Consider the following 22,226-nt stretch of genomic DNA (forward strand, 5'->3'; position numbering starts at 1 on the left):
CGTTTCAAGTGTAACAGAATGTTTATAGACAATTTTAAAGAAATTGCAACTTGCCATTTAAGCCCTGTAAAATGCTAATTATAATTCCTGAAGGTATGTGATTATTTGAACAGTATTTTGAAAAAGAAGGGCCAGAAAAGAATATTTTTTACAAGTTTTAAGAATGTTTTACAATAAAAGTATGGCATTATGCAGGAATTGTAATTCTTACTTGTAAGTATCTCACTCAGCTGGGTTTATCACTAGTATTTGGACTTAATTGTGTCTGGTCTTTTCCTTGTTAAAACAGTTAAGAAATGAGTACTTAAAAATCAATAATGTCTTTAAGATACTAAATTAATACTTTTATTCTAGAAATCCATTTTAGTAATTAAAATTATTTTATGTTCCCAAACCCAAAGAATAATAAGGTCCATTACTTTTAAAAATTATATGACAGCTTTAAGAGACATGAGTAATATTTAGAGTTATGGTTTGAATATTTAAATATTGTCTTCAGCTTTTATTTTAAGTTCACTGTTGGACAGCTTCATCATATGGGGATCAAAGATTTGTGTAGTGTTTTTGACCCTTCTAGTATTGTTCTAACATATCATTTTATTGTGAATAACTAAATGTCAGTTTGACATATAATTAATTCACTTCACCTTCAAGAAATACCCTGCCTTCTTATTCTACTTGAATAAGACAAATAAAATTTATAGCATGAAAGATACAGTCATAGCTGTCAACCATTAGGGCAGTAATATACTACTGCTGCTACTACTACTACTACTACTACTACTACTACTACTACTACTACTACTACTACTAGTACGACTGACTATTATTTTCTTTATTGAGCTCTGTACGTATTAGGGTCTAAAAACTTTGAAAATTATACAGATCAAATTTTTACTTTTTTTTTTTCCCCACTTCTCTGAATGCATTAGAATTCAGAGAACCTGTAATTGGTTTCACAAATTAGTGTTCTAAATTTAAAAGTCCTGAGGTAATCTTCCTCAGGGTTGTAAGCTGATTCCTTGTGTCTCCACCTGAGGCAGAAAACTGATCAGTCTATATATGTCTTGTAATTCAAAGAAATCTTCTACTGGCAGTTATTGACTGGTGTGGTTTGAATCAGATTCAATGAAACCGGGAGACAGAAAAAGATAATGGGTATTATTGATATTCAGAATACTGATCTCTCTGACAAAAGTACAACTTTTTTTGTGCAGTACAAAAATGCTAATATCACAGTCCAAAGGTCCCTGATGAGCCATAATGGGCAGACTTAATCTCCATGAGCCATTTTCTGACACTTTCTACATATTCATATTTGCCCTTGCTTCAGGTTTTTAGATTATCTTTGCAATGACATAATGAAAAATGTTTTTAATAAAAAGAGAGAAGTGCTATTCTGTACAGAAATAGAGACAAAAAGAAAATTCTAAAACAAATGTTTTGATTGTAGCACTTCTGAATAATCTTTTACAATAATGGACAGTTTGTAGTAATAGAAACAAAATTGATATATGCTTGCAATACAATTTTCTAGATAATACAGAATATATTGGAAAATTAAGAAATATTTTATTCTATCATTTCACACTTTTTTAAATCTGTGATATATGTTTCTGTGATGTATTTTCCTTAGGAAAAAATATTTAATTTAAATAAACCTCCCTGAATATTAGTATCAGAAAGACAAAATTGGTCTTATTGCAGCTGCCAGATTGTCTCCAGATTTAAATATATTTCCATACAAAGTAATATGAAAAACACCTAAAGAATTAATATGCCAGTAAAGCTTTTATTGAAATCATTAGAATATATCTAACTCTCTAAACCTATCTATAACTTTTTTATGAAGGCACAGTATATCTAGAGATGTAATTCAAGTTTTTTTTATTTAGCTAATAAAAATGTCTACCAAATAGACATTGATAGTGATAAAGAGAGAATAAAATAGATTGGAAATGACCTTATAGATCCATATTTAGAAGTAATAACATTAGGGTAGTTTCAAATGTCTTTATTTTTTAGTATTGTTATCTAGATTTCTAATTCATAAAGAACCTTGTTTTTTTTCTTTGAAAAAGTGTATAAAGGGCAGGGATATAAACAGAATAAGTCTTTATTATGTCACATCTGCATTTTGAAATGTTTCCTGAATAATTTATTACATGTAAAAATTTCCTGTGATAGAAAAGCAAATGTTGAACTTTGAATTGACATCAAACACAGTTTATTTCATTTCACTCAGTCTTTCTAGCAGTTTATGTCTCTGAAGAACAGGGAAATGAGAGCTGCACAATAAGGTCTTGGCTGTCTTATTGGCAAGTATTAAGTTCTTCCTTTAGACACAAATGAACTCTTGGTTAAAGCAAATAATAGTGGAAACCAAACAGAAAGAGCAGGCATTGTGGAACCAAAACAAAAATAACATTAACAATTTTCTCTATTTCTACTCTTTATTTTGTTACTAGTGACTTTTTAGTGAGTATCAGTGCATAAAGAGTTATTTGCTCCTACAAAGAAGACATACATTTTTATAATTTCTTTAGTCTTTGTTTGTTCAGATTTGAGATGCAAAGGCTACATATTTATCAGAACTCTGTTGTGCTTTGTAGAAATCAGGCACCTATTCTGTTTGGTTTTTTGGAGATAAACTTGACTTATTTTTAGTTTTAAGAATGACCAGCTCTGAAAATAATTGTTTTCATCTGCCTCCAGTTTTATTTTGTAGTTTGAGAAGGGATAGAGATTAATTTGTGCACAAATCTTTGCCAAAGATTTCATATTAATGTATTAGTGTCTTAGCTTTTCACCTTTCTTATTCAGCATATTGGACATTGCCATTAAAGCAGCTTGTAGAAGTTTTGCAAAGCAGAACAACTGAAACATAAAAAAAAAAAAAAAGAAAAAAGAAAAAAAAAATATCCCAAAAGTACTTTGTGCTCAGTTTCCTGTCACCTGTGTCTCTGGAACAAAAAATAAAAATCACCTGATGTGCCAGATTTCAGTTTACATGATACTTCTATATTTCCTGAAATCTGTCACTTTTGAACACATATCTACTAGCCAAGCTATTCAAGGACTGAAGATAACAGTCCTTCCAAAACAAATTTCACAGATGCATCATTTTAGTCCAAAAGCATTGTATTGTTGACATTACAGCCATGCTACTTTTGTATGCAGAAACACAAACTGAATACTTACATGATTCATACTTTTCCTTCACTTATATTTCTGAAAACCAAATAATATCAACTATAAACATTTTTTAAAGGAAACAGTTTCTATTTGGTTGATATATTTCTTGAAGATTCAAGTCAAATTGACACAGCTTTGCAGTTGAGGTCTCATAAATGTTGATTAAAGAGAAAAAATGTCTCCCCATCTGTTGCAGACAGATGTATGCTCTTTTAAGATGTCTGACTTTTTCAGAGAGCTGACTGATGATTTGTGTTCAGCTAGTGCTCTATTTTGACATCCAAATCCTCTTCTAGAGAGCTGTTACCTGACTAGCTGTCATTCATTCTGTAACTGAGCAGTACATTGCACCTTTCAAAATGTAATGTCCTATTTAATGACACATTTATTTTACTCTTTTTTTTTTCTGGTAAGGCAATCTCTCCAATTTTTCAAGATCATTTTGTTTTCTAAACCTGTCTACAGTTTACTCACATACCCTCCCACTGTAGAAACCTAAATATTAACATACAGTTTAAAAAATGTTGAAGTCTCTATGTATTTTTAAAATCTGAAGTTAAAAACACTAACTCCAAATAGAATTAAAAAATCCCACTAACAGTCATTAAGTTTGGTTGGGGATTTTTTGGTTGGTTGGTTGTTTTGTTTTTTTTTTTTTTTTTGGTTAGGGTTTTTTTGTTTGTTTGTTTGTTTGTTTGTTTGTTTGTTTGTTTTTCCTGAAGAATCACCAGTAAAGTAATCAGTTATTAGATAATCTAACTTATCAAGAAGTTGGACCCGTTCAGACGTGATAGCTATTGTGACTGAAACCATAAGGGTACACTACCTCCAGCTAGATTTAAAACACAAAGAGAAAGTAATGATGTTTTAATAATTTAAACTTTTTATCTAGTATCTTCTTAACCAAACTGCATTTCACATTTAGCTGTGTTCACTAATACAGCTTACAGTACTGGCATTGCCAGTTTACATATGGTAATGCCAATGATTTTGTTTCATGAACAATGTACAGGTGGGAGGTGCAGGGAAGAGAAAGAGAAAGAAAACTGAAGATCTGATAAAACAGATTAGGCAAAATAAGTGTTCCGGTTTGGCCAAATTTAGAAATATATCCTCTGAGAGAAGGCACAACCACCCCTCCCCCACCAGGTTTGGGAAAAAATAAATTTTCCTCAAAGGAAAGTGAAGGAGATAAAACTATTTGTTTAACAAACACACGGGAAAGGAAAATAATGCTAAATAATAAAAACTTTCTCTGTGGAGGAAAAACCTGGGAAAGCGTTAGAGTCCTCCCTTTGGTCTCCTCAGAGCTGGGGCTTGGCCCAGGGCCAGGCCCTCTGTGCCCGGTGGAAAGTCCTCCTGATGTGCTCTGATGTTACAGCAATCAAGCAGTCCAGTAGAAAAGGGAGAAAATCCGAAATTCCAGGGAAGGAAAAATTCAACTCTCAGTCTCTCTCCAGAGAAAAAGCAGCTGAACCTCTGGCCAAAAAAAAAACTGTCCTGGAAGCAGCCAGCCGGGTGCTTCCTCCCTCCCCTGCCGCAGTGGGGAAAACCAATTGCTATCTGTGTGTGACCTTGAACAAGCTGCAAACTGCCCTGAAAAAGTTTTGCTCAGTTTTTTCCTTTCCCCTCTCAGGCTCAGTTTAGAGGCATAGAAAGGCACAAAAATTAATTGCTGGGCATAGGCAGCAATATGGGATACACATCATAAGGTCACCCCAAGACAATAAGTCTTTTAGAAATGTTAATATTTTTTATAATAGTTGTTTGCCACCTGATACAAGTATATTTCAAATGCCTAAAGTCTTTACAAATTAAATAAAAATAAGTAAACTACTTATTTAAAATGTCCATTTTTAAAAAGAATAAAGAGGAAGCACTGATAAGCCTTTTAAGAAGTGCATTCATTACAAATGAAATACAAAGTGACTAAGTAAAATTTGGCTTTGGACTGGTTTTAATATAGTAAAATTTTTGTTTGTTTTTATTTACAACATCTGGAAAAACAGGAACTGTATTGGGATAAATTGGCTATTCTGATAGGTGGCATTAGATAATATTTGATCATGAATTTTAGTACCTGCTTATCACAAGTGCCAAATTTACCAAATGGTATAGATTTATAATATAGGCAGGTGTGGCAGTTTTTATTATAAAGCATTAAGTCACAACTTAAACAAAAATTAAAATTTTTTCCTCCATTTATTTCTTGCATCTTTTCATGCATTTTGATATACAAATAATACGTTATACAGACAAATCAAGGACCATGACTGTAGAATGAGTTTATATGTCTGTATATATGTATGCAAATAAAAGAAAAAATTAAGTAGCGCATACTGATAGTGGGAAAATTAATATTTTCAGATAGTAAGTTTATACAATGACAAACCAGATACTGAAAGTTAGTTTCTGTTTCCAAATGGTTTCTGATATGCCATAGCTAGCCACAACGATTCAGATTAAGTCCTCTGATTCTCAAACTGGAATAGATCATGGAGTGATAGCTATGCTTGTGCAATTCTACTGCTTCATGTACATTTAAGCTATATAATGATAAAGAGCAAGAACATATTGACATCTGATTTGGATTAATCTTTTTAAAAGGTACAACGAGCTGTGTCTTTGTTAAGACACAGGAAAGAGGAAAAGCAGTTTTGTGACTAAATGACATATTTTGAAGACAAACGCTAGTTTATAGCTTCTCACATCAGCTTAAAGAACGAACTCTGTAACTATATTTCAAATATGTAGACAACAGGGGGTTTACTATAAAGATGGTACCACAATGTTACAAGTATTGATACAGAAGATTGTAAACTTGTTCTGCTATAGAAATGCAAGTAGTCATCACCATTTTATCACAGTACCATGGAAATCAAAGCAAAGGTTAAGCAAACAGTAAAATTTAATTTGCTAAGGCTGTATCTACTGTTCTTTTTAGATGTCCTGATTGCAAAATGGTAAGTCAGCAAAAAGAAATCAAAATCTTGTTCACAAAGAGGAAGCACACTGTATGTTTAAGTAAAGACAAGAATTAATTGTTAGTATAGTAGAGATCTTAGCAGTTAAATTCACGAAAAAATATTACTATATGCCTGATTATTAGATTAAAAAGAATAGTGCATACAGAAGTCTCAATATTTACTATATATGGTATATTTTATGTGTATTAGATACTGGGGTTTTTTCTCTGTTACCCCTAGAGCCAATTTTGTCCAGCTCTAGGGCTACATTTCTTGACCTGTGGTGAGTTGTTTATAGCTGTGGGGTATAGCTCTTGTAAAAGCCATAAATATCTCAATCTAATGGAATAACAACTCGCTATAGATATCTGTATACAGTTATGGTTGTACTTTGTAAAGATAAACAAAATTAAACTAGCCATAGACACCTGGTCAATAAGAGAAATCACTGTCATAGAAATGAAGTAAAACAAAGCTGCAACTCCCAACAAGAAAAGTTCAGACAGGGGAAACCTAACAAACACCAATCCTGAGGTCTTGAAAGTTCAGTGCAAATGTGCTTGTTACTAGGAATGGCAATAGTGCATTACAGGGCTATCTGGTTACGAGATAGCGGGGAACCAGGGTAGAGTAGTGAAGTCTTTTGTAATGCAGAGTTACTCTCAGAGACTGACTGGGCATTCTAGTGATGGTTGGGCGTATTGAGATTTATTAATATGCAGGTATATTTAAACTTATTATGCATATTAGAAAAAATTCACAGTATAAATAAATGAATGGCTTAACGATATTTGCTTGTCTCACAGCATATATTAAATGGGTGTAAGGTTTTTTTATGTCATAGCTAAAGGATGACAGCAAATATTTATTTCTCAGAAAAGAGTCTGTCTAAAATATTCTGGAAAGATCACTGCATTGTAAAAAACAAAGAACCTCCCAAACCTGGTGAAGCTGTTAAACATATTTGTCAGTATGCATTATTTGACCATGTACATGTTAGTGTATATTGACTATGTGAGATTTTTTTTTGTACAGGTAGGAAAAACTGTAGTGTTTGGTGCTTCTATTTAGTTATATTCTGAAGTCCAAAACTGCTTTCTACTAAGTGTATCTGAAAATCTGTTGCAATCAATATTACACTTTCACTGTCCATGTCTCAAGTGAGCACTGAGGCAGTTTGCCCAAGGGAACATAGATCTCAGTGGGAATGAGCAGGTGTGTGTTTTTCAAGGCCTTAACATTCATACACAAAATCCAGTTACATGGCCACAATGGGTTTGATTCATGCCTGCTTTACATCTTTTCATCTACAGTTGCATGTTTTAACAGGCCTCTAATAATCTGTGCCTTAAGTGACTGTCATGCATTTAACCATGTTTCTATTTCAGCTCATCTGAGTGTCAGTCTCTTCCAGGATGTAGATGATCTGTTTTTTGCATCAACAGGTGATGCATGCTGAGCAGAGCAGGGAACTGCCATTCTTCTTGCTGCACTCCATGTCAAATTTCAGTCATAAAATCCTGTGAGATGTTGAAATAATTAGAAGAAGGTGGGACTCCAATGCTGTAATAAAACTTCCTTTCATCATCTCATTAAATTCTGAACAAAAAATTTTCAGATCCCACAGAGTCAACCTTACTCAGGCAAATGGATTTTCTTTCTAGTTTTGTTACAGGCAAACATGATTGTTTAAATTGTCTAAATTTTTTCATCAACTGGGGAGGAGAAGACAAAAATGTAATCATTGAAATTTTGCATGATATCACACACCATGGCACAAAACTTGGGTGCTATATGATTGCATGACTTATGATTTATCAGACTCAGATGGCTGTGCCTGATTTCTTTATTTATTTGGATTTTTAAGTATGTTGGGGTACATCTGAGTTCATAGTTTTGCTCTTAATTTCGTTTTGTAAAGTCCTGTGATTTCATGTAACTGAAGTAATAATAGAACTCTTTGTACTATGAATATAAAACATTTTGTGACAGGGACATAACTAATTGAAAGATCTTTTGTAATTGAGAGCATGTGAATGACACATCAAAAGATATAAACGTCTTTTGGCTTGCTCTTTATCACTGTATTTCGTAGAACATTTCAACTATTTTTGTAGAAAGAAAGTTTATATGGTGGAGACAACCCTTTGCTTCACATATTGAAGCAATTTCATTTAGTTTTTACTTAAAATACATATTTAATGAGACAAGAAAACATAGTTATATAAAAGCCAAATTAATCTTACAGTTCTAATTTTCAGAATCATAATCACTGCAACTATTTCACTATAAAACCACTTGTGCAACCTGATGTAATGTTAAACAAGTATCTCCTTACTGACATTATTACAGAGCCTCTTCCCTTTCATATTTTTCTTTAATGGCGCATAAACAATTGTGCCTGGAGTCCTAAGTACAGTTCTTTTTTGAATTTCCATTCATGGCAGAATTGGGCAGTTCACATCATAGATCTTTTATTATTGCTTCAGTCATTTAAGAATGTCCTTCCCTCAGGGGGGGAAGTGGAGAGGGAGACGTGAGCTCTTCTCCTTGGTATTCAGGGATAAGACTTGTGGGAATGGTTCAAAACCATGCCAGGGGAGGTTTAGACTGGACATCAAAAGCATTTCTTTATCAAGAGGATAGTCAAACAGTGGAAGAAGCTTCTTAGTGGTCCTAGTGTATGCCCCAAGCCTGTCAGTGTTAAGACAGTTTGAAAAATGCCCTTAATAATGTAGGTTAACTTTAGGTCAGCCCTGAAGTGGTCAGGCAGCTGGACAAGATGATCGTTGTATGTATTTTTCTACTGAACTGTTCTATTCTATTCTATTCTATTCTATTCTATTCTATTCTATTCTATTCTATTCTATTCTATTCTATTCTATTCTATTCTGCCTGTATCTATTCTACCTTTATCTATTCTACACTATCCTATGCTACCCCTGTCCTACTCCTATCCTATCCTATCCCTGATAACAAAGTCCATATTACATGCATTGCTATATGTTCTTGTCCTAAGGGAAAAAAGGTCACCAATATGTTATTAAGCATTGAATATGTCAAAGAACATCTATTCCACTTCAAATTTTATCTTGCTAAAAATATGTTTTTAATTTTCATTTCAGGTTTTAAAGACTTAATACCATTTCTTGATCAAATATTAAAAAGTAGTTTTAGCCTTCAGGGATATTTTGTAATTTGCTTTTGTTCTAAAGTGCTAGGACACAGTTTTATCGTGTTTTTTCAAGCTCTTTGATACAATGTTGTTATTGTTGCTCAAGATAGATCAGTTTTTTGAGGACTAAACCTGAACATGATTTATCAAAATGATTCTCCCAGCCCCCAAAACTGCATTGCAAAGTCTAATTCTTCATCTCTTTGAGATAAAATTATATAATGCCAGTGTCAGAATTTATGTTAAATATAAAAAATGCATGCAGTACTTATACATTGTTACAGAAACAAAAGAAGAAATTGCAGGAACATCAGAACACTGGATTTTTAATTAGCTAAAAAAGGGAAAAGGAAATATATAACTCCACCAAGGGCTTTTTGGTTTGCAGGTTTCATTGACATGCAAGTCAAATTTGAACTGTTCTTGTATCTTAAAAGTGACTTTATGTGGTCACTGACCCAGCTTGTCTGAAGTGTGGTTTACATTGTATATAATTTTCTAGACAATATATCTTCATGTTTCTATGTCAAAAAGAATTTCAACAAGAAAGTAACTGAGCACACATCTTTGGAAGCAAATTAATATTTAAAACTGGTCCAAAAGTCTTTGAAATACATCTTTAAAGATATTCTTCCTTTTTTTTCCTACTATTTCATTGAAAGCACAATCTTCTGTTGAGTATATTCTTTTTTTTTCCTGGGGTAATTTATTTATACGTTTTACACTGATTTAAAGTTAAGTCATAAAATACTGCGGAAGGAAAACTGCACCTATCCTTAACCACTATTCTCTTTACATTTTAATGGTGTTTTTACATAATCTCCCCATTAAATATTCATTACAGATGATGTCTAAGCAAACTGACAGAAACTGTTCTGTTTACCCATTTATAATTTGAATTAGAGCCAATTAATGATGTCCACCCGAATGTGTTCTTACAGGGAACTATGACCAGCGTATTTGAGCAGATTGCCATATGGTTTTGATACTAGGAACCAGAGATCATCTTCACCGATTCTGGTATATTTTTTCAGGTCAAGAACAATACAGGTCAAGAACAGCTCTACTCAAGTGCTTACGAAAACAAAGACACAAAATCAAGGTAGACTATAAAAGAATCAGGCCTGTAGTCATTAAAGTCAATCATATTTGCCACTTTCTCGTAATACATATAAACCTCATGGCACAGGATGAAAATAAATATATTCGTTATCACTCAGAGGCAAGGGACATTTTCAACATAAGCATAGGATTTGAGAAAGTACATTCAGGTGTGGAAGATTAGATTTTAAAGCCAAGGCAGGTAGGCTTTAATTACCAAAAAGATTAAATATGTAATTAGGTTTTGTGTTGTGCTTTTTATTTTTGGAAATTTAAACCATGAGAAGCATTGCTGAACAAGGTTCAAAATGTATGTGCTGTCATCACTATCATTATTTTTATGACTTTTGGATGAAAGGATTTTGTTTTCTCACCATGATCACTAAGAGAAGATTAATATTTACTATAGAGTGGGGAAACACAAAAGGTGGAAAGGATTTTAGGTGTAAGAAATAAAAGCAGGCTTCAGAAAATAAAGCAAAGGACTTAGAATTCAGCTTTGCCTGGGAAAAACTAGAAGATACAGTTATGCAGCACTAAGGACATTAAAACAATGTTTGGGGTTTCTAAGTTTGGCTTAGATTTTGGAGCTGTAAAAAATATGCTTAGCAAGATAGATAAATTTTAGCCTTGTAATGGAATATTGTATATTGTTATGTTAAGGCATAACAAGTGAGCAGCACTGTGTTTAGCAGTTGCATGTGTGCTGTTTGTGGTTGGATAAGACATCTGTCTGTAACTTTTAGAAGCATGCTGATTGACTAAGAAGCTTTTAAGAATGCTTTGCAACTAGGAAGTGTTTGGATGTCTCGGACGTGTGAGCCTAGTACTATCTCTTGTGAGACTGATGCCAAAATAAAATAATAAAAGACTCTTGGAACGCTTGTCTGGGCTCCCCATCCTGTTTGTCGGAGATTGCCGACATAATGGTGCCCCATGTGAGGATCGAACTGATGCTGAAATAAAATACTAAAAGGCTCTTGGAACACTTGTCTGGGCTCCTCATCCTGTTTGTCGGAGATCGCCGACACTATAGCTGAATGCAAATAGCTTCATAAGTAATTTTACTAAAAGTCATTTTAATGTTTCAGTTTTCCTATATAGTTGTGGTGGGTTGATCTTGTCTGGCTGCCAGGTGCCCTCCAAGCTGCTTTCTTGCTCCTTCTCCTCATCGGGACAGGGGGAGAAAATAAGATAAAAAAGCTCATGTGTCAAGGTAAGGACAGGGAGATTGCTCACAAATTAGGCAAAATAGATTCAGCTTGGGGAAGATTAATTTATAGACAATTAAAAATAGAGTAGGATGGTGAGAAATGACAATAAAAACTTTTTCTCAAGTCAAACTCTTCTGCATCCTTCCTGACTGAATGGTGAAGGGGTGTGGGGAATAAGGTCTGCACTCAATTCATTAACAGCTCCTCTCTGCCACTCCTTCTTCACACATGTTTCCTGCTCTATTGCAGGGTCCCTCTTTTGGGATAGCAGTCATTCATGCTTGAATGTGGGTCCTTCCCACAGCTGCAGTTTATGGCTCCTTTTCTTTTTTTTACATGTAAAAATTGTAATTGTAAATTACAATTCTTGTAAATTCTTGTCACATGCTAAGATTCTTATTACTTCCTAGACTTCAGGTTGAATTGAATTTTAGTTTATGAAAATAATGATAATAATACAGGGCGTTATTCAGAAAGCAGTTTGGTTTTTATTTCAAAAGTACACTGGGGCCAACAAGACGTTGTTGTATATTTTAAAAATACAGTAGGAAGAAAACCTTAGAAAAGAATGCAACTTTCAAAGTCAGTTTAAGTTAATCTGTTAATATGAATGCCAGAATTTCATATTTATAACTTCTTGTTATTCATAATGTTAACACAGGGAAAAGTTACTTGCATCTTTTTATTCAGAACAAAGTTAACCTCAATGTATTTAAACTTTGTAGTGTATAACATTATCTAAAAACTGTCCAGATTTATGTAAATCTTGATGTCCTGACAATGCAATGTCTATGTAGTATTACTGCACTTTTATTACAGGGATATACATTCATTCATAGTTGCCTCATGCTCATCATGTATATAAATAATTTTGTGTGTATAAATGTATATATAAGCAATTTATATGTTGTAACATTGTAAATAAGAGTTTTTCTATATGAAGTATGTCTTTTCTTATTACATCAAACACTTCAGTACACCAAAGATATAATGAATTTGTCCATCCTCAAGTATCTGTTACTGTATGAGATGCTCAGGTGTTCAAGATGTTGCAAGCAAGGCTAACGTGTATGACACAGGAAAATCCATATCCTTCTAGAGAGGCAGTTAGAAGTCAGACAAGATGCAAAGACATCTTATATGACAGAAAATACCTGAGTGTGGACATCTGAATTTAGCCCAAAGAAAGAAACACTATATGCTGACACACTGCTTTGTTTTCCTCTTAAAATTCATTTCCATAAATCCAACCTTCCATTAGCACCTGCTTTGTCAGAGTTTCTAACTTGGCTCAGTATGGCTCAGACCTTTTCCATTTCTATTTTAAATAGCATTAAACAGTAGTTGAACTCTAAGATTGTATACACTTCTGGCAAATAAATTTAACTGTCACATTGTAGTTTTATGAGGCATTTCCTTCCATAAATATTTTGGCATTCCCTTTTACCTCTGGAGACTTTCCAGTATTCACTCCAATTGCCTTTTTGAACCATACAGTGTGATGGCAAGATCTGTCACCCTTCTAAATGAAATAGTTTGTGCTCTTGGAACAATTATGCTGTAATAACAAGAAATCAACAAGCTCAAGTACTCTACTTCTCAAAGAAAACAGGTGTTTATGGACCTTTCTGCTACTGTTGACAGACGATTAGAACTTCAGGAAATTATCTTTAAAACAAGTTTCATAGTGTTAGAATGCATGAAATAAAGGATTTACCCAACATGTTCAACCAAAAAATAGTATTGGACTTAGAACTACTTACTTTGTATTGATTTCCCATAGTTAATTTTTTTGTTTAATGTCACAAATGCAAATCTGCTTTGTTATTTTGTTACTTTTATCTCCTGGATATTCCACTGGCCCACATGTCATTACAAAGGTGTTTGAATTCTCTCAGTGAATATTGTACAATAATGTTTGAGTTGGGACACATAGAATTCATTAGATTTTTTTTTTAATTTTTCTGAAATTTCAATATTTTCCATTATGATTCATGTTTTACATGACGTTTAAGTAAGAAGAATTAAAATGTCAGAAAAGTCTTGAGGAATTATGCTGTTAAATAAGTAATTTTCAAGGACTTGAAATTGATTGCTTTAAGGACTACACAATAATAGTGGAGCTGAGATTTAACGCTTCAGATTCCCACATAGGGCTCTGTTTAGAGAATAGTTTGTGTATAGATGGATGTGCATCTTTGATATTTAAACACTTCTTCATGTAGACCTTTATTTCATGTGCTCTATCAAGCTTCATATGCACTTTGAATTAATTAATAAAATTAACCTAGTCTTTAAGGACTTGAGGAAGTAAGACAACAATCAAATGGGGTAAACCAAGTATGTCCAGCTTAAATTTCAGAGGCAAAACCAAAAATGATGTGCTCATTTAATAAGTGATACTCTCAGCTTTTATTTAAGTCAGAGTTCTTATCTGGTAATTCATGTGTTCTTAGTTTATGTGTACTTTGTTTTTAACAAATGCTAGCTGGAGCTTTTAATTTTCAAATTTAAAGAACAATATTTTCAGACCTTGTTTTGAACAACAAATCTAAAAGTATTTCTTTAAAATGTTTTGAAAATAATTTTCAAAGATACAATAAGCACAATTGGAATTATTTTTCATGAATGGCAAGTAAATAGATGCATGGGGTTTTGCCTTCTTTTCCATTGTTCAGTTAAAAAAAATGGCATAGTGTTTCTTTAAAGCTTATATTTCCATATTTGTTTCCAACTGACAGTTGGAGCAGCAGCAGGAGCAAAACTGAAAGCCATGTATTTGGCATTTTCCTTTGGCAGAAGATGAGAAATAGATCATCCTACTAAATCAGAGAGTTGTCTAAAATTGTCCAAAAGTGATAAATTCCAAACTTTTAGTGTGAACATATGAATAATTATCTCCTCTTGCGATTCTGCTTTTTATTGTTTTAATTTTATCTTTTAAACCTAAATCAAGTATATTGATAATTCATTAAAAATATGGCTCACATAAATGTGAAACATTCATTGGGCTTTGGTATTTGAATTAAAATTTAAATTTTAATGCTGTATACTATTCTGTGTACTTAGAAATGGCAACTTATTTGTATACATGTCAAACAAACCAAAAAGAGAAGAAGGAAAATATTTCAAAGGTAAAGATAGTAAAGTGAAATTCAACATAATGTTTAGGCACTATAGCTGAAGATTAAAATCTAACTTGGCAACAAGCTGCTTCTCTGACTGTGTAACAGATTGTGGCAGCTTTTTTAACTCTGAAATCATCATTGTGGGATTTTTTTTTATGTCTCTCCCTACAGAAGAAACAAAACTGTGCTTAATAATGTGCTTAATCATTCCTTTACTGTGGATGTATTTAAATTTCTTAAGTAGATGATTAGTTATAGATCTAATTTACATAATCAACAGCTACCACTACAAATGGCACTTCATAGTATCAAGAATTTTATTACTCTCATTGTTGCACTTAATTCTTTATGTTTTACAGTTTTAGCTTCCAGGACTGTATATCAATTCTTTTTATCTATATACATAATCAGAAAGTTCTTCCTTGTTGGAGTAGTCTAAGATTAATGTCAAATCACTTCTTAACTTTTATTACAAAAACAAAATGAACTGATTTTTCTTAAGATTGTTCTTATTGTTTTCTTCTAAAGGTCTCAGATTATTTGGCCTTAATTAACTTGCTGAGGAAGGGCTGTGTTGGATATGGCAAGTACAGTTGAAGTTACCTATGTTATCACTGGCAATCCAAAGAAAGAAAAGCGGTGGAGAAAAAGACAACCTGTGCACTTTTGGTTTTACATTATTACTATTATATGATATATTACTACTGTTATTTCCTTCTTATCTTTATTTAAATTCTACCAGGTGTGGTTATTAGGGTAATTTTCAAGTCATTAGTGGGGGCTAAAAGGAAAATAAATTCCTGAAAATGAGGAACAAAAATTATGTCAATGTTGAAAAAGCAAATTTCTTTTTATAATTGCTTTTTAAGTAACTGCAATTGTTGGATAATGGTAGTACCAAAAGCCTTCAACATTTCTTTAAAATAATGAACAGAATAATCTAAGTGTTTTCAATACATTTGCAGTCATTCAACAAAAACTGGAGGAATTAAAATTTTACAGGACAGGCCCTTGTATTTTGCATAAAGTTTATTTTGTCTGATTGGAGCCTATTTTAACCCGGTAGTTATGAGTTATTCATTTTGCATCTTATTAATTGCAGCTGTACCTATGCCAAATTATGAATAATGCTGCTGGGATAAATGGTTTACCTTTTTTAAGGGCTTTGAGGAAAAATAAATAACTTGATTTATAAAGGAATATGAAAAAAAAGTTATGGCATCTTTCATAATTAATCACCCATAAAATTTGTGCATTAGAGTTACCTAGTTTTATTACTATTTGTAGTTGATTTTTTATGTTTCCTCTTCTGCTGGATTTTCCTGTTAACCATAGTTACAGTGGCTCTTAAAACTTCAGGAGATATCACTGTAGGACAGGTGTGCTAGGGAAAGAGCAGAATTTTGAAAGTTTTAAGGAATACTGGATTCTTCTATATGTTCTCTAATAATGGTAACATCTTTTGACATTGCTTCTGTATTCTGTTGTTCTTTAAGTGAAATGATGCTCCAAACCCTGGTTTAAATGTCAACTTTAAGAATCATCTCCATTCTTCTAAAAATTTTTAAAAAGATTTAGGAATCTGAAAGACTACAGCAGTATTTCCATGTTTGTGTCTATAGCAATGCTTTCTTTTGCTTTCAAATCCCTTTAAGCATGAGATGTCCATAAAAGAAATGACAGAGTAAAAAAATTTTGAATGCTCGTGTTACTTTCAATTTTTACATAGCAGCAGCAGGGAGAAGATGCAAAATAGGAAAATACTTTGTTACATTTGAAGTTAGTATGTCAATTAGATGGAATAACCTATAACAGCTGCAAACAGCTTTCATAAAAAGCCTTTAGAACTAACACATTTTCTATTTATTATTTTAAAATTTCTAATCATGGATGCTCAGGACTATTTCCCTGATCTTAAAGTATGATACTGTGGTTTTACTCAGGCAACAAATTCTCACTGCATTTTCTTATCTTTAAGAGATGTTCCTTCAAGCAGGCCCTGGGTTGGGTTTTTTGTTGTTGTTGTGGGGTTTTTTTTGTTTTAGTTTTTGGTTGTTTTTTTTTTTGTTGTTCAGTTTGGGTTGGGCTGTTTTTTTTGGGGGGGAGCAGGGAATAAGACACATTTCTACCAGTACATTTATGCTGTTTTGAAGTTGTTTGCTTGATCTGCTTGTAAACATAACAGATATCTTATGTGGAGTTCTCATTGCTTCTTGCATCTTAAGACAAAATTCACTGCTCTTAATTTTACTTTCAATTTGCTCTACTTAATGCATACATTTTTAAGATATATAAATAATAATAAAATAGGTCTTATTAGTAGATGTTTTAGAGATGTAGCATTGCCATGTGCCCTGTTGCTTCTTCCAGGCAGAAGGTCCATACAGGCATTTCCTACAACTCTGGTGCTGACTTTATCCATCGCTTGCAATGGCAATTATGCCAGCAGCAGTATAAACTATGGGAGTATCTAGGATAACAGAAAATATTTCAAATTAAAAAGTAATTATGACAAGAAATTCACTTGCAGAGTTTTCATATAGGTACTTCCTTAGGTGTCTCTTATTTTTAAACTTTTTCTTGTTTTCACAGTCTATCTAATAACAAGTAATCATTTTGAATTGCTTATAAGGGAATTTTGTCTCATACCTTTCAGAAAGCAAATAGGATCATTCTTCTGTAAGAAAAATGTAACTGATCATCCAGAAATAAATATAATATGTTTGGAAGCAATTTTTGTGTTTCCAGTTTTTCTAAATGAAAACTAATTCTTGTCTTCATTTAATCAGTTCATATTAAGTATATATAAATGGTGATGATCAAATTATTACTACTGGAATTTTTGATTGCAAAACAAAATTGAATCTGGATAAGCACATCAGAGTTGCTTTTTTACTCCCTCAGTATATAAATCAATATTGTTTGACCACATATGTGATTTATTTTGGTATATTGGGATATTATTAAATCCTCGTAAGTTTTTCCCATGCTGAATTCACATCTATATCCATACAAAACTGTCTTGCATTCTTCCTCAAAAATAAGACAACAGACAAACCTCTGCCATCTGAAAAATCTTAAAAATTCTTCTGATGATCCAAAGCTTTCTCTACAGAAAAACTAATTTTAACCAAATATATATGTGTAAATACTAGTCTTCCATAGTCATCAGAACTCACATATACTCATTAGAAACAGTAATTCTAAATGGAAGTTTGCTCCACCTTAAGACAGGTAATATGACTTGTGTCAGTCTCACTTCAATGCTTGGTAAATTTTGGAGAAGATTATTCTGGGAATTGTTGAAAAACACTGAAAAATCTTGAAGGACAATGCAGCCATTGGCCACAGCCAGCAGTTCTTTATGAGGGGAAAGTCCTGCTTGACATACTTAATTTCCTTTTACAATAGGATAATCCACCTAGTTGATCAAGAGAAGCCAGTTGATGTGATCTTTTTGGATTTCAGTAAATCTTGTGATACTGTCTCTCACAGGATCCCTCTGGACACAGTGTCCAGCAGACAGCTGGATAAACACATCATGTGATGGGTGAGCAAGGGGTCAGGCACAAGGGGTGACAGTGGCTAGGGTGACATCAGACTGGGGACCTGTCACTAGTGGAGTTCCACAGGACTCCATTCTTAGCCCAGTTCTCTCCCATATCGTCATAAATGACACGGACGCAGGACTGGAAGGGATACTGAGCAGGTTTGCAGATGATACAAAACTGGGAGGAGCTGTTGACTTCCTCAAAGTCACAGAGGCCCTGCAGAGAGTCCTCGACAAATTAAAGAATTGGGCAATCACCAACCCTATGAAGTTCAACTTGCCATAGGAATGGCAGTTGCTGGATTCTTTGCCTGGGTTGGAGCAATCCTGATTGCTGATATGTGCATATGAGAAACTGGAAACTGAGCTGTGGAAAGGGACCTGTGGGTCCTGGTCAATGGCAAGTTGAACATGAGTGAGCAGTGACCTGGAGCCAGGAGGGCCAGCTGTGTCCTGGGGGGCATCAGGCACAGAAGCACCAGCTGGGCAAGGGAGGAGATTGTCCCACTCTGCTCTGCTCTGGGACAGCCTCACCTCGAGTCCTGAGGGCTGTTTTGGGCACTGCAAAATAAAAAGGACATTAAACTAGAGATGGAGAGCATCCAAAGGGGGCAGCAAAGACGGTGAAGGGCCTTGAGGGGAAGCCGTATGAGGAGTGGCTGAGGTCACTTGGGCTGTTCAGCCTGGAGGAGACTGAGGGGAGACCTCATTGCAGTTACAGCTTCCCTGTGAGGGGAAGAGGAGGGGCAGACACTAATCTCTTCTCTGTGGTGAACAGTGACAGGACCTGAGGGAATGGCCTGAAGCTGTATCAGGGGAGGTTTACGTTGGATATTAGGAAAAGGGATATTAGGAAAAGGTTTTTCATGCAGAGGGTGGTTGGGCACTGGAACAGGCTCCCCAGGGAAGTTGTCACAGCACAAAGCCTGAAGGAGTTCAAGAAGCATTTGTACAATGGTATCAGGCACATGGTGTGGCTCTTGGGGCCCTCTTGTGCAGGGCCAGGAACTGGACTTAATGATCCTTGTGGGTTCTTTCCAACTCAGATTTTATGACAGAAAAGTGCCATTTTCTGTCCACTGACTGTGAAAAGAACAATGATTAGACTGAGTGCTTACTGTTTACATGGTAAAATTTAGTTTTTATGAGTCAGATTAAAGGAATTTAAGTTAGACCTCTTATCTCTCAGCCATTTGATGGTTTTGCAAAAGATTTCATGTGTTAGCATAGAATAGCAATTATCATGGAAACGAAGATAACAAGATTTTGTTTAATAGTGTGTAATATATCTTCACAATATATCTCCCGTAAAGGAATGTTTCTTGTGACATTTCCTATCTGCTTAGCCAGAAGCTTAAAACTTTCATTTATGGTTTGTATCCAATTACTTTTTTTTTTCCCTAGCTTATTCTATTATTAAAGAGGTGAAAATTCATATTTTTTTAATTGTAGTGTACAAGAATTTGTGAGTCTAACCAAATGTATTATTTGCAGTCTAACCAAATGTATTTTTTAAATAATACATTACCATATATTTTCACAAAATATTGTATCAGGTTTCCTTCTCCATATGAAATAATAGTTGCATTAAAAGTTTTACAGTTATTTTTCTTACCTGGAGCAGCTCTCCTTTTGTGCTTCTACAGTTTTTTTCCTCATTTTAGCTTTATTAGTCTTTTTTTAGTAATGAAATTTTGCATGTTAACCACTGATATAATCTAGGAATACTACAAGGTACATCAGGAGCAGATGAAAATGTATATTCTTTTATCTGCAGCACATTCCTGAAATTCTCATGATTATTGAAACAATGGACAACCAAGGCATGAGACCCAGCCAGCAGGGCTTTAGGAAAGGCAGATCCAACCTGATCTCCTTTTAGGTGACCCACCTAGTGGATGAAGGAAAGGCTGTGGATTTTATCTGCCTGTTGGCTTTTCTTTGGGTTACAAGCAGAAGCAACAATGTAAAGATCACCTATTCAAGTAGTGCAAGTTCCTCTCTAAAGTTCATTGTACTAGGCTTTTCCAATTCCAATACAGAAATGAGATGGGCTGGCTTTCTTTTTTAATATTGAGAAAATTTAAACAAGTAACTTAGCTTGGATGCTGCTTTTTACAGGGCCTAAAATTTGAGTGAGATGAATTCTGCCTTGATGTTCACAATGTAATAAACTTAAGTGGATAGAAAACACTTTTTTCATGTGTTGCTGCCAAAAAAGCAGCATAATAAGGCTTGTGCTGAAAGCTCAAATCTGACCCAAATGTTGTTTTTATCCACAAAACAGAAAAAAAATTAACTGCATTACATGCAATGGCTGATGTTGTCTGAAAGCATACCCAGGAATATCTGCAAAAGTTAGTATAAAGATAAAATGAATCACTGACTATCTGCACTTTTGTGTCAAGTTGTTTGCAGAAAACTTTGTATCAAATTTAAAAAAAGATACAATGTCTTGATAAACGTATACGTATATATCAGCTGCAACTACTCACCAATACTGAACTCTAAAATTGCTTGCCTTAGAAGTGTTCTTTTCTACAAAGCTAAGTCCATTTTTATACTTTATCTTAAAAAATTGCAGTTTCATAACTACCTTTTGAAAGAATTCTGAGAGATAAATTTATAATTTTCTTGGAAATTCATGACTAGACATTGTATGAAATCGCTGCTTAATGTTAGTAATTTATGCAAGGAAATTTGTGCTTTTGAATTTCTGTGCATCGGCCTCCTCCATTTTTTTATGAATTGGTAGTTCATATGTGCTACCTTGTTATTGTAGAACTCAACAGATAAGAATGTTTTAATATACTTCCAATACTAGCTATACAATTTTTATCTAGCTAGTACAGTTATAAAAGAGAAAAAAGATTTCTCACTTCAATAATGAACAATTACCACCAGTTAGTGGTGACTGGCATCTTTAATATATGATACCTCTAAAACATTATGGCAGTGAATTTGCTCCTAAGTATTAGAAGACACTGAAGTTTCTACACTTCTGCTCTCTCTAGGTATCTTTCAAGGATAAAAGTTTAACTGAAATAATTATTGCCTTATGACTTGATTTATGGTAGGCAAATAATTCAAGAACGGAGCAGGTTAGATAGCATGTGGATATGTTTTGAAGTAACTGAGTTATTTAATTTTAATAGGTCATAAAGCTTGCTTTTGAAGAGTTTGAACTGGAAAGAGGCTATGATACTCTTACTGTTGGAGATGCTGGGAAAGTTGGTGATACCAGAACAGTGTTATATGTGTAAGTACGGAACTTCGAAAATTTTCCTTGGAAATTTGCTATCATGTTGTTTCTTCCAGGTCAGGATATATCTACTTAAATTTGCAAATTTTTTATATGGAATTTGATAATGAATGTAAGTGTAAAATTCAAGTACTGTCAAAGAAAATTTTCATTACCAAGTTCATTCCAAATCCTTGGCAGCATCTTTATAGGCTTTAATATCAGGGACTAAAAGCTGCAAACTCATTTCTTTAAAAGAAAAAAAAAAGCTTCATTTAAAAAACAAGAACTACCTGTATATATCTAATTGTATTCACAAGCCATTAGGAGAATAAAAATAAAAGTCTTGGATTTCAGCAAAGAGTGTAAAATAAATAAGGTATGGATTAATTCAAAAATTTGTGTATTTAAAATCGAATTTGTGTATAAAATTTTCATGAAAGGATATAGTCCACATTTCAGTAAATTTAAACACGCTTTACGGGATACTATAATATAATGTCATATATTGAAAGTGTTAGAACTTAGATAAATTCGAAGGAAAATTCCAGACTAGATAGCTACTCCTAATATACAGCTCTTCAATACTCTCTGGACTAATTGAAAGAATCTGTACAGAATAGTTAATCTCATCTACCTTAACCATATCATTTTTG

The 22,226-nt window shown here is 33.6% G+C and overlaps 1 protein-coding gene across 1 annotated transcript in view; it reads left to right on the forward strand.

Annotated features, from left to right (window-relative positions):
• Positions 1 to 22,226, forward strand: part of CSMD1 (CUB and Sushi multiple domains 1) — a 1,120,396-nt gene that overhangs the window by 799,315 nt on the left and 298,855 nt on the right. The window contains exon 11 of the mRNA XM_069011476.1: positions 21,485 to 21,588. Coding sequence (XP_068867577.1) covers positions 21,485 to 21,588 — 104 coding nt within the window. The remainder of the gene's footprint in view (positions 1 to 21,484; positions 21,589 to 22,226) is intronic.

The sequence above is a fragment of the Aphelocoma coerulescens genome, chromosome 3 (genome assembly GCF_041296385.1).
Source record: "Aphelocoma coerulescens isolate FSJ_1873_10779 chromosome 3, UR_Acoe_1.0, whole genome shotgun sequence".
NCBI classification, from domain to species: Eukaryota; Metazoa; Chordata; class Aves; order Passeriformes; family Corvidae; genus Aphelocoma; species Aphelocoma coerulescens.